We start from the raw sequence: 13,872 nt of genomic DNA, 5'->3' as shown, positions 1-13,872 counted from the left end.
CTGAGTTCCTGCCTGTCAGCACAGTCCTTGGTTTTCAGATGAGTTTTAGGACCTGGACAGGGAGGAGACGTGAGACTTGAAGTCATTGGGAATAGCTAGGCCAGGAAGAGGCTGACCATGGAAGCTCTAGGGTATTTATCTCAAAGGGACAGGAAAGGCAGGAGCTGTGGGAAGGGAGAGCAGTGAGCCCCAGAGGATTATCCTAGTTTGAAGTAACCTTCTGACCCAGAGCTCTATGTATGGAGGAGTTCTATGTAGGGAGGACTACTCACAGACATGGGATTATGCTGTGGACAGTGGCATGGTTAGGGGTTTTAGAGCCTGGGGACCTGCAGTGAGTCATACAACCTTTCTCAGCTTTGGGCTTCTCGTCTCGAAAACAAAGCTGTAAAGATCCATCTTGGATAAAATGTCAAAGTGGAGAATGGTTGTGTTCTTTCCCTCCTCCCCCTCCCATTTCCACATCACTGCAGTCTTAAGTGCTTAAGAATATATGATCTTACAGATAACCTGGATTTAAAACCTAGCTCTGTCTTGTCTGCTGTAACATTGAGCCAATTGCTGAACTGCTTTGAGCTTGGCTCCTTTTTGTAAAATTAGGATAATGATACTTGACTCTCAGAGTTATGGCTAAATTTTACATGTACACACACATATAAGAACATATATAAGTATATAAACAAATATATATTTATAAATTTATAATTTGTATATTGGGCTTTCCAGGTGGTGCTAGTGGTAAAGATCCTGCCTGCCAATGTAGGAGACATAAGAGATAGAGGTTCGATCTCTGGGCCAGGGAGATCCCCTGGAGAAGGAAATGGCAACATACTCCAGTGTTCTTGCCTGGAGACTCCCATGAATAGAGGAGTCTGGCAGTCTGCGGTCCATGGGGTCACAAAGAGTCAGGCATGAATGAAGCGACTTGGCATACACACACACGCACAATTTGTGTATTATAATTTATATTAATTTAACATATAAGGGCTTCCATGGTGGTTCAGTCGGTAAAGAATCTGCCTGCAATACAGGAGACCTGGGCTCCATCCCTGGGTTGGGAGGATCCCCTGGAGGAGTGCATGGCAATCCACTCCAGTACTCTTGCCTGGAGAATCCCCAAGGACCAAGGAGCCTGGCGGGCTACAGTCCATGGGGTCGCAAAGAGTTGGACACAACTGAGTGAATAGCACAACACATGTGAATACCTGCATATATGTATATCTATCTATCTATCTATATAAAATAGTGTCTGGTAAAGAGTGCTAAAAATAATGCCAACTAGTAATTTATTATCATTTATCCTGTTATTTCATGGATACTTGCTTTTGAGAGGAGGTACAATAACACATTCATACTCAGTATGGACAACTGAATGAGACTCACTTGTTTTCTTTACTGGAGGATTTACACTTTTCTTGAGGATGTTCTAAAAATAAAAGCAATTCAATTAAACACACTGTTAGTGGGATGGGCAATGCTGGGTGCTGTCCATGGTTCTGAAGGGAAATGAAGGCGGAATGAGCTTACACAGTAAACAGGATATCAAGTAGGTTGACCAAGGACTGTACTTCAAGGTGAAGTGGAATAGATACCCAATAAAAGTGAAGACAGAGTGCCCCCTGGGACTCAGAGAGTTTGATCAGAGAAGGGTTTGTGGAAGAGATGGCATTTGAATTCTGTGATAGAGCATAGTGAGTTTAGTGGTTCATTAAAAACATGAGTCAGAAAGACATGACTTGAATTCCAGTTCTGCCCTTAGAAGCTGTGTGTGTCCTTGGAATGGTTAGTTAACTTTATTTACCCTTATTTTCTTATCCTGTAAAATGGGATAGTAGTTATCTCACAACTTATTGTGAGAACTAAAATGAGAAGATGCCTATGTAAAACACGGGGCACAGCATCTGGCACAGGGGTGACGCTAGTAGTTTTTTGGTAATACTAATGTTAATAATAATAATAATAATAATAATAGCCATCTTGTTGAGTGCTTACTCTGTGCCACAGCCCACCTAGGATGTCAGAGGATTAAATGTCATTATATCATTACATTACCTCATTATATTTAATCCTCGTAACAGCCCTAAAGGTTTGGTGAGTTCCTGATAAACTATTATTTAAAGCTTAACTCTGGAATATGGTTAGAATTTTGATAGGGAAGGCGAGGGTGGCAGGAAAGTAAAGGAGAGAGAATGGGGATGAGGAAGCTATTGAGGATGTACCTGAAGCAAAGAGTTGCTCAGCTGGGCTGGAGTGCAGAGATGAAGAGGAAACCAGGAGCAGGTGGGGGGGAATCAAGTAATGGTGAGTTGCGAATACCTGGGTGTGAAGGGGGTACCTCATTTGAGAGGCAGTGGGGAGCCATTGTAAAGTTTTAAGTAGGATCATGGCATGAGGTTATGATTTATTTATAAATTTATATTTTACCTTCATTTCCATTCTAGAATTCATACATTTAACTGTAAAACCTCAAAAAGATACCACAGCCTACAAAAGAGAAATAAAATATCCCTACTGGGCTGATTGGAGTGTAAGTTGGTACAGCTCCTTTGGAAAATCATCTGGCAGCATCTGCTAAAGCTGAAGAGATGCTTGCCCTATGACCCAGCAGTTCCACCCTTAGGTATATTTCCGAGATACACAGGTACAAATATTCAGCAAAGGCCATGTGCTAAAGTAATCACAGCAGGATTATTTCTAATAGCCCCAGCCTGGGGGGAAAAAAAATGAAATGCCTATCAACAGTACAATGGGTAAGTAGGTTGTGCTCCAGAATATTCATATGGTGAAAGACTGTATAATAGTGATGATGGACAGTCTACAGCTACGTACAGCAATGTGGGTGCATCTCATATAGTCAACGTAATGTTGAGCAGAAGCCAAGCCTGCCCCCCACAGACCATGCTCTGTGTATAAAGTTTAAAAACAGGCAAAACTGATATCTGATGTTTGAGATCAGGATAGTGGCTGCCTTCTTGGAGTAATATAGCCTGGAAGACTGGGCACTGTGAACCTCAGGGATCCTGGCAATGCTGTTTCTTCATCTGGCTGCTGGATACATGGATGTTTATTTTGTGAAAACCCATCAAGCTGTACACTAAAGGTTTGTTCACATTTCTGTCTGTATCGTATACTTAGATGAAAAAATTACAAAAGGACTTCCCTGGTGGTTCAGTGGTTAAGAATCTGCCTGCCAATGCAGGGGACACTGTTTGATCCCTGGTCTAGGGATATTCCACGTGCTATGGAACAGCCACGCCTACTAAAGCCCGAGTCCCCTAGAGCCCGTATTCTACAAGAGAAGCTTCCGCAATGAGAAACCCGTGCCCTGCAACCAGAGAGTAGCCATTGCTCTTGGCGATTAGAGAAAATGCCGCAACGAAGACCCAGTGCAGCCAAAGATTAATTAATTTTTTAAAAGTTACCAGAAAAACAATCTTCTCACACACCCTCTAGCGATCTTTCTTCCTATCATTCTTCCCCATTAACAGTTTGGGTCATATCCTCCCAGGTTTTTCTGTGTCTAATCATAAAGAGAAAGATAAAGATATACTATCTATAGCTTTACAAAAATGGTCTTCTGTTTTACATACCATCCTGCAGCGTGCTTTTTTAACTCCACAGTATGCTGAGGCAGTCTTTCCATGTCACTGAAGATGTAGGTCTTGATGATTCTTTCTAACATTTGCAGTGTTTTATTGTGGGGATGTGTCATTTAGTAAAGCCAACCCCACTGTCAGACCTTTAATTCCAGCATTCCATTGGTGTAAATGATACTGTGGGGAAGTCTCTTCTTGCATAGCTTGGTGTACTTGTCTGTTTGTGAATTTATGAATTACTAGGAAGGGAATTTCTTGGTCTGAAGTGGTATTTTAAGATTGTTAATCTGTTAATGACTTGCTGAGTGGGTGGGTTGGAAGCAAGGAGACTAGTTAGGAGGCTGTTAAAATAATTTAGACTTGGGATAATTAGGGTGGTTGGCAGTGAAAATGGACAGAAAAGGAGAGAGCTAAGAGATACTAAGGGCAAAGATTTGATACAACCTGGCATCTAATGAGAAAGGGGGAAAGGTCAGAGAGGTCCTTGGGGGTTCTGAGTCTCGGTGGCTGGGAAAATTGGGAACAGAAGTCAAAAGGAATTGTTTGGGGGAAGTGGGGTGGGTCAAGTTGCATTCAGGGAGCCAGTTCATCATCCAGGTAGTGATGTCCAAAATGCAGTTGGAAGAAATGCTCTCTTTTGATTTATAATTTTATTTATTTATTTATGGCTGTGCTGGGTCTTTGTTGCTGCAGGGGTTTTTCTCTAGTTTCAGTAAGCAGGGGCTACTCTCTAGTTATGGTGTCTGAACTTTTTCTCTTTTTTGGGGGGACATGTGATGCGGTTTGTGGGATCTTAGTTCTGCACCAGGGATCGAACCGGTGCCCCCCTGCATTGGAAGCCTGGAGTCTTAATCACTGGGCCGCCAGAGAAGTCCCACGGTGGCTTCTCTTGTTGCAGAGCATGGGCTCTGGGGCATGTGAGTTTCATTAGTTGTAGCTCCTGAGCTCTAGAGCAGAGGCTCAGTAGTTGTGGTTGCATGTGGGGTCCTCCCAGACCAGGGATCAAGCCCAGGTCTCCTGCATTGGCAGTCAGATTCTTTACCACTGAGCCACCACAGAAGCCCCAAAGTATTGCTCTTGACAGAGTTAAGGGCTGCAGACTGAGGCATAGCATTCCTTGGCTTAGGGTGGTCCTCATGGGGGCGGGGAATGAAATCAGCAAGGGAAAGGCTCTCAAGGGAAAGAAAACCTAAGGACTGGGTAGCCAGGGTCTCATGTATAGGGTGCTGGCAATGCTCAGGCACAGGAGGGATCCACTAGAATCCACCATCACGGAGGCCAAGGGGCGGATCTGCAGTGACTCTCATTCGAACGATGAAGTAATCAGCTGCCTGCATCAGCCTCCCTCCCATTTCCCTCCCCTGGTGAGTGCTGTCACTGCATCTTTTTCTTGCTCCTCAAAACCCTTTACATACTTGTGATTAATCAGTGTGATCCTGGGTTTAATGTCCACCTCGGCCTCTGAACTGTGAGCTCCAGGGAGGCAGGAACCCCTTCATTCTCGTTCCCTCTTCCGTCCTCATCAGGTGTGTGTTTAGCACGCAGCAGTGTTGGTACCCGAAGTTGCTGCTGTGGTTTGCTGGGACTCTAGCTGTCCACACACACCCTCTGCCTCTTGCCTTCCCCCACCCGCAGCTACACACCCACAAGCACACACACACACACACTCTGCACAAGTTGGGAGAGGAGGGACTTAAAACCCACAGGGTACAGCAGGCGGGAGTGGGTCACCAAAAACAGGTCATCCACACTCCATTTACTTGTACATCACAGTGGCCAGCTTGGGGCAGCCTCACAGTTGAAACCCGAAGTGTAGAGGACTCAAACTCCAGGTTTCTCCAGTGGAGCCTTATGATAACCATGGACAACAGAACCTCTCATTTGACCCCATTAACCATCCCCTCGGAACTTCCATGCCTTCATCTTTGTGCAGCTGCTCTTTTTATCACTGGTTTTCTTGGAGGGAATGGTGTTTCCATTGTGATGCTGGAATCCACCTGTGCAGCGATGTTTGAATCTTAACTTCCTTAGGATAACAGCTTAGCCAGGTGCCTTAGGTCAAGTTTCCCCAAAAGGATCCAGTGATGAAATTTGTGTGTAGGTGTATCCCCGGTGTAGGGAGGGTGTTGTCCTTGGACATGACTGTGCTTGTGTCTGTGTGTGTGTGTGAGTGAGTGGAGGGATGTTTCTCTGTGCCTGTGAGTCTGTGTGAACACGTGTGTGTTTCTGAATCTTTCTGTGCCCCTGACCCTGCTGTACACAGAGAAACATTGGGAGAGGGACTTCAGATACAAATGAGGGAAAGAACAAGGGGCGGGATGACAGGAAACACACAGGGAGACACACCTTCCCCCACATGGTCAAGAAACACCAGGGGACACATGCATGCACAGACACACACACACGCACGCTGTGTCAGTTCCTCTGTGTGCTTTCTTGAGTGGGTTGGTGTACACTTCTTATGGTGAAGAGTCTGTGTGTGGCTGGCACACGCCCAGACACCTGCCCATTTAGCCTCAGAAGTAGACTGGCAGGTGTGCAGAGACCCAGGGGTGCGTGCATGCTAAGTCGCTTCAGTCGTGTCTGACTCTTCGCAGCCCTACAGACCGTGGTCACCCAGGCTCCTCAGTGCATGGGATTCTCCAGGCGAGAAAGCTGGGGTGGGTTGCCATGCCCTCCTCCAGAGCAGAGACCCATGGCAACACACAAGTGTGGACACTTAGACATAGGTTGACAAACTGCATCTTTGCAGGTGTATTCCTCTGTGTGTATGTGTGTTTAATTTTCTGAGTACGTGGGCATCTGTGTGCTTGAATTACGCAGATGTGTGTAGGAGAGGAACATGTGGGTACACCCTCTGAGAAGCACACACAGAGCATCTATATCTCTGTGTGTGCACGCATGTGTCTGTCTGCATGCAGGTCAGGGAGGAAGGGGGCACCATCGTTGAGTTGGGAGTGGGGAGATGGGGAAAAGTCCAGCAGGAGGTGCCCTGGCCTTGCCCCCTCTCCCCACACACAGACCCAGCTCCCCATCCTTTTACTCAGCAGGATAATGGGGTTTGGGTGGGTCCATTTGTGAGCACTGTTGAAGGCCCTGAGGTCTATCAGCTCATCCCAGACTCTGGGGAGGCAGGGAAGGTCCCACTAAAGATCCATCTCCACTCCTAGAACCCACACCCCTCCAGGGTGGTGGGGGACGTAAAGCTTGCCTTGATCACCAGGCTGTGGAGCATGGGAGCAGAGAGACCCCTTTGGGGTCAAATCTCATCTCCATGCCTCCACTTCCACCTTCTGGCCCTAGGCCATGGACCAGCCCCTTAACTCCATGTCCTCGGTGCTAAAAGTGGAGCAAGCAGGAGCAACTGCTTCCTGGGTGACTGAGGATTAACCCCACTCTCAGTGCAGATACCCGTTCACCCAGCAGTTATTACTTGAGCACTTGCAAAGGCTAGGGGCTTCCCTGGTAGCTCAGTTGGTAAAGAATCCGCCTGCAGTGTTGGAGACCCTGGTTTGATTCCTGGGTTGGGAAGATCCACTGGAGAAGGGACAGGCTGCCCATTCCAGTTTTCTTGGGCTTCCCTGGCGGCTCAGCTGGTAAAGAATCTGTCTGCAGTGCACAGTGCGGGAGACCTGGGTTCACTCCCTGGGTTGGGAAGAGTCCCCTGGAGAAGGGAAAGGCCACCTACTCCAGTATTCTGGCCTGGAGAATTCTGTGGACTGTATAGTCCATGGAGTTACAAAGAGTAGGACACAACTGAGCGACTTTAACTTTCCCATGGCTAGACTCTGTTCTTGGCCCTGGGCTTCAACATTCGACACAATGAAATTTGCTGTCCTCACGGGGTTTACCTTCTGTGTGGAGTCAGTAAACCGACGGTGTAGAACACATCATGGGTAGTGAGCGTCAGGAAGAAAACCACAACAGAGCACTGGGCAGAGAGAGGCCGGGCCAGGAGAGGATCAAGGAGAGCTTGGATCGGATGATGTTTGATCACAATGGAAGTGAAGGTATGAGCCGCCGGATCGGGGAGAGGGTGGTTAGAGGCAGGGAATAGAAGGGAAGAGGATTGGACTTCCCTGGCTGGCCAGTGGTCATATTTCCCCTGCAGGGGGCAGGGGTTCAATCCCTGCTTGGAAAACTAGGATCCTACATGCCATGTGGTACAGCCAAAAAATGGAAAAGCAGGGCAGAGGACCACGTTGTTCTCCCATTTCACAGCTGAGGAAGTGGAGGCCCAGGGACGTTAGTAATTTGCCCAAAGTCTCACAGTCTGTGAGAAGGAGATCCAGGACTTAAACCTGCGTCAGTGTGGTTTCAGAGCCAATGGTCTAGATGGGTGATCCTCGATCAAGGGTGATCTTTGTCCCCACTCCAGGGGATGTTTGGCAGTGCCTGGAGACATTTTTGACTGACACGGCTGACCTGGAAGGAGGACTAGCATCTAGTGGGTAGAGGCCAGGGAGACTGGTTAGACCTCCCACAGCACACACAACCGCGCCTGACGGCTAAGCAGCAATGCGTCCCCTCGCCAGTTGTGCTGAGGTAGAGAAACTCTGGTTTAAATCCATGAAAAGCACTTGACAGAGAATACGATACATCGTAGGTGCTCAATAAATAGTAGCTGAAGAGGAGGAGGGAAATGGTTTGGAGAAGACTGCAGGGCAGAAATGAATTCAAGAAACAGTACATGTTGGTTGAACCTAGAGGATATTATACTTAGTGAAGTGAAAGACAAATACTATATGATAACCCCTGTATGTGGAATCTAGAAATAAGACAAATGAATTTATATACAAAGCAGAAACAGATTCATAAACATAGAAAAGAGGCTTGTGGTTACTAAAGGGGAGAGAGGGAGAGACTGGGCGTATGGGATTAACAGATTCAAGCTGCTGCTGCTGCTGCTGCTAAGTCACTTCAGTCATGTCCGACTCTGTGCGACCCCATGGACTGCAGCCTACCAGGCTTCTCCGTCCATGGGATTCTCCAGGCAAGAACACTGGAGTGTGTTGCCATTTCCTTCTCCAATGCATGAAAGTGGAAAGTGAAAGTAAAGTCGCTCAGTCGTGTCCGACTCTTAGCGACCCCATGGACTGCAGCCCACCAGGCTCCTCCACCCATGGGATTTTCCAAGCAAGAGTACTGGAGTGGGGTGCCGTTGCCTTCTCCTCAAGCTACTGTACATAAAATAGATAAGCAACAAAGATTTACTGTATAACACAGGGAACTAATTATAGGGCTTCCTGGTAGTTCAGCTGGTAAAGAATCTGTCTACAATGCAGGAGACCTGGGTTCAATTCCTGGATCAGGAAGATCACCTGGAGAAGGGATAGGCTACCTACTCCAGTATTCTTGGGCTTCCCTGGGTGGCGCAGACAGTAAAGAATCTACCTGCATTGTGGGAGACCTGGGTTCGCTCCTTGGGTTGGGAAGATCCCCTGGAAAAGGGAACAGCTACCCGCTCCAGTAGAATTGCCTGGAGAATTGCACGGACAGAGGAGCCTGGCAGGATGCAGTTCATGGGGTCGCAAAGAATCAGACATGACTGAGCGACTTTCACTTCACTTCACTTCTTCACAGGGGATTATATTCAATATCTTGTAATAACCTATAATGGAATTTAATTTGAAAAAAACAAAACTGAATCACGTTGCTGTATACATGAAACTAACACAATGTTGTAAATCAACTATACTTCAATTAAAGAAAAAGTATATGTAAATGAATCTGCCAGTTAAGAGAACTCATGTGATGCTGTTTGGTGGGTGAGTATAAAGGCCAGGCTGCCCCTGGAGGGGTGTGTGCAGGTGAGGCTGGTGGTTGGAGGAGGTTGATGAACCAGGCGGGGCATGAAAACCAATGCTGGGCAGCCACCAGCCTCTGAAAGACTAACCAGAGGCCTGGTCTCTCCGTTCCTTCCCATCCCGTGTCTCTCTCCCCATCTCTCTTGACCACTCTGCCCGGAAGGGGACAGCCGGAGGTTGAAGGGGGCCATCCAGAGGAGCACGGAGACCGGCCTGGCAGTGGAGATGCCCAGCCGGACCCTGCGCCAGGCCAGCCACGAGTCCATCGAGGACAGCATGAACAGCTACGGCTCCGAGGGCAAGTGAGTGTGGGGCCCGCAGTCGTCTCGGGTGTGGGGTGGGCAGGAGGGATGGAGCAGTGCCCTCTAGGAGCCCTGGGTCATTCTCGGCCTTGGAAGGGAGGTGATAAAAGCCAAGGATTCTCCGAGGAGGTGTGAGTGAGTCATGAATCTGGTACCCAACTGTCTAGGTCTCAATCCCAGCTCCACTGCTCACTAATGGTGTGATCCTGGGCAAGTCACCTCTCTGTGCCTCGGTTTCCTCATCTGTAAAATGGAGACAGTAGTGCCAACCTCATAGGGGGTGGGAGGATTAAATGGGTTAATATTTATAAAACACCTGGCACAATGGCTGCCACAGCAGAGGTTAATGAAGAAAGGGGATCAAGAGGGGTTTTGTTGGGATGGTGGTTATTTCCTCTTTAACTCTCTTAGTTTCCTTAAATCCCAATTGGTTTTTAAAAATATGTACTACTGCCTGATAAGGAGTTTCACACACATCAAGTCATAGCACATTAGGTCCAGCTGGCTCCTCGCCTGTGTTTCTCTCCCCGGGCTGTACATCAGAATTTCTGGGAACTTGTTACAAATACCAGTCTCGGGACCCTGAATCCAAGCTGCTGAATTGGAATCCATGAGGGTGGAGACTGGAAGTTCCATTTTTAAAAGACTTCCTAGGACAAGATCGATCTAGACTGGGGCTCTCATGGTCGGGCTTCCCTGGTGGCTCAGGCTGTAAAGAATCTGCCTGCAATGCGGGAGACCCGGGTTGAATCCCTGGGTGGGGAAGAGCCCCTGGAGAAGGCAATGGCTACCCACTCTAATATTCTTGCCTGGAAAATTCCATGGACAGAGTGCCTGGTGGGCTACAGTCCATAGGGTTGCAAGAATCAGAGACGACTGAAGCGACTGACACTGCACTTTCACTTTGAGAATTTTGGGAAAGTTTGGAGCCTGCTTTCCCCTGATAAATACGCAGATAAAATGTGCACCCTAACACACTCACACCACACACACTCATTCTCACATGCGTGGTCACACAGACACATTTCATGTAACTATAGGGGGCTCCCAGATTCCCCTAAACCCCCCTGGCAAAGAAACTGTGATCCACAGTGACTTCATTGTACAGATGACCAGGGCACTCAGAGAGGTTGAGGGGCTTGGCCTGGATCACACAGCATGTTCATAGGTCTGGAACCCAGGCATCCAGACTCTTAGCGGGGCTTGTATCACGGCACCCCATTGCTTCATTATCTCAGCCATCCTCAGCCAGGGAGGACAGGGGTATCATGACCCTTGTCAAGCACATGAGAAGACTGGGGCTTGGAAGAGTTAAGCTCCCTGCTGTCCAGTATGGTAGACCCCAGGCGCATGTGGCTGTTTAAATGTAAGTGAATGAAGATGAAATATTCTGTTCCTCTGTCGCTCTCACCGTATTTCAAGTGCTCAGTGGCAGCCTGTGTTCAGCGCCCACCGTGTCAGACTGTGCAGGTGTCGGAGATTTCCATCGGCGCAGAAACTTCCACTGGATGGTCCTGGCTGAGTGGCTCATCCAAGGGCAGACACCTTCCAGTTTCTGGCCCTGCCTCGCAGCTGGGGGCTCTGCCGCCTGAAAGCCTTCCCGCCCCCAGCCCCTCCTAAACTGGGCATCTCCGGTCTCTCTGAATGGCCTTGCCTTGGCAGATGCTGCTGGTCCGCCCACCTCCTAGGGAGACTTTCCGGAGGGCGAGAAGAGGAGGAGGACACGCGGAAGGGAGAGGGAGAAGAGGAGGACGAAGGGAACAAATGTTTGCTTTAACCTGAGAAACTCGGCAAGACAGCGAAACTTGGAGGGAGATGGTCTAGGCGTCAGGGTAGCAGTGGGTCCCTGCTGAGTTTCAGGGGATCAGGAGATTTGGGTCCTGGTCCCAGCCTGGCCACTGACCCCGAGTGGCCTTGGGCATGTCCCTTGTCCTCTTTAAGCTTTAGGGAGGCTGATACACATCTCGTCTGTTGGCCTCATGGGCAGGTCAGAGGACCAGGTCGAGGAGGTGGTATCGTGGTGCAGTGAACAGCAGCAGGGGGTCAAACCTACATTCCCATTCTTCAGAAGAGGAGCTGAAGGCTCAGAGAGGCCCCAGGACTCGTCCACAGGGAGCAGCATAGGAGGGCGTCGTGAGGAAGAAAGGTGATGCCTGCACATGACAGGTGCTTGGGACGCGGCTCTTGTCGTTTGCTGCCGTGTGCTTTAAGGGACCAGAAACTCAGATTATACTACAAACATGTTGTTTGCTGCCGTGTGCTTTAAGGGACCAGAAACTCAGATTATACTACAAACATGTCCAAAGTCCGGACTCTGGAGTCAGGCAGTACCGATTGGGCCTCATTTCTGCTGCTTCAGAGCTGTGTGACTTTGGGGGAAGTTACTTTACCTCTCTGAGCCCAGTTTCTTCATCTATAGAAAGAGGTCCAGAATGGTACAGACCATTAATAAGAGTTGTTGTGGGGAGACAATGAACTAACATATGTCAAAGCACTTAGAACAGTAGCTGGCACATTGCAAGCATTTTTATTATTATAGCTATTACCGATGTTTGTTGATTCAGCCACTGTTATTTGGGCATTTTGCTCCTTGTTATAATTGTGTCTAGAATGTGCTTAGCACAAGCTAAGCATGGAATAAATGTTGGCGATGATGATTATGATTTTTTAAAAATTATTTATTTGGCTGTGCCAGGTCGTAGTTGAGGCATGTGGGTTTCAGTTCCCTGACCAGGGATGGAACCTGGGCCCCCTGCATTGGGAGCACAGAGTCTTAGCCACTGGACCACCAGGGGAGTCTCCTGTGGTGATTATTATGATTGTTAAAAGGTTTGTGGTGGGTGTCTTGAGACAGTTGAGGAAGGATCAGGTGGGTTTGAGGGCCCTTTGTCCAGCAGAGGGGAGATTCTTGCCTTCCTGAGAGGGACTGGGTCTTGGTGGAGCCCAGCCAGGTGCTGCTACCCACCCCCAACACACACCTGGCTGAGGAAGGGAGGTCAAAGGGACGTGGGGACAGGTGGGGACACTGAGCTGTAGTCGGCCTCCTCTTTGTTTTGGAGGTATTTTGGGCACTAGAAGGACCCAGATGCCAGGCTGTGAAACAGGAGGGGGTGTGGCCATCCTCCCCCTGGGCTTCCGCCAGCCCAGCTGAGGCTCACAGAGAGCCAGTGCCTTTGTGCCGCCGCCACCGGGCTGCAGCCCCTGGCGCTGCCGGGCATGTGTATTCCTGCAAGTGGGCCCAGGGATGCTACCATGTGGATTTTCATTCAGCACCTACAGTATGCTGGACAATCAGACCGAGCACCTTGGAGACCCTGCCTTCCACTGACCACGCAGCTAGTAGTGTGGCAAGAGCTGCAAAGGACAGGCACAGAGAACTTTGGAGATGCTGTGTCCTCACTAGGACTCAGGGCTGGGGAAGGGGTGCACATTGGGTTGGGCCATTCTGCCAGTGATGATCCTTGGGCTCCGGGTTACACAGTACCAGTTACAGTGGGTTGAGCCCTTGCTGCTCAAAGTGTGATTCTCAGCCCAGCAGCAGCACCATCCCCTGGGACCTTGTTAGAAGTATAGCATCTCTGGGTACTTCCCTGGCGGTCCAGTGCTTAAGACTCCACAGTTCCACTGCAGAGGGGAGGGGTTCCATTCCTGGTGCAAGAACTAAGATCCTAAGATCCTGCTTACTGCATGGCACATCCAAAAAAAAAGAAGAAGAAAGGAAAAGAAATGCATCATCTCAGGCTCCTAACCAGATCCCCAGGTGTTTCATGGGTTAAGGTTGAGAAGTTCTGGCTTAAGGGTAATAATGTTCTAGAGCGAGCACTTTGTAAGAGCATTTGCTATGGGCAGACACTGTGCTAACTGTTTTTACATTTATTGACTCATTTAATTCTCTCAGTAACCTGATAACTCTGGAACCATTAGTTTCCTCATGTTACAGATGAGGAAATGAAAGCCAAGAGAGGTTAATTAAATTGCCCAAGGTCACAGAGCCAGAGTGGCTTCCCTGGTGGCTCAGACGGGAAAGAATCTGCCTGCAATGCAGGAGACCCAGGTTTGATCCCTGGGTTAGAAAGATCTTCTGGAGGAAGGCATGGCAACCCACTCCAGTATTCTTGCCTGGAGAATTCCATGGATGGAGGAGCCTGGTGGGCTACAGTCTGTGGG

General features: G+C 48.7%; 1 protein-coding gene across 2 annotated transcripts in view; it reads left to right on the top strand.

Moving 5' to 3' along the window:
* The window catches only part of RIMS4 (regulating synaptic membrane exocytosis 4), a 68,014-nt gene that overhangs the window by 38,543 nt on the left and 15,599 nt on the right, over positions 1–13,872 (top strand). For both annotated transcript variants that reach the window (XM_055545090.1, XM_055545091.1), the window contains exon 2: positions 9,567–9,705. In XM_055545090.1, the coding sequence (XP_055401065.1) occupies positions 9,567–9,705 (139 nt within the window). The remainder of the gene's footprint in view (positions 1–9,566; positions 9,706–13,872) is intronic.

The sequence above is a fragment of the Bubalus kerabau genome, chromosome 13 (genome assembly GCF_029407905.1).
Source record: "Bubalus kerabau isolate K-KA32 ecotype Philippines breed swamp buffalo chromosome 13, PCC_UOA_SB_1v2, whole genome shotgun sequence".
Lineage (NCBI taxonomy): Eukaryota > Metazoa > Chordata > Mammalia > Artiodactyla > Bovidae > Bubalus > Bubalus kerabau.
Note: the sequence above shows the minus strand (reverse complement) of the source record. Positions and strands in the feature narration are given on the sequence as shown.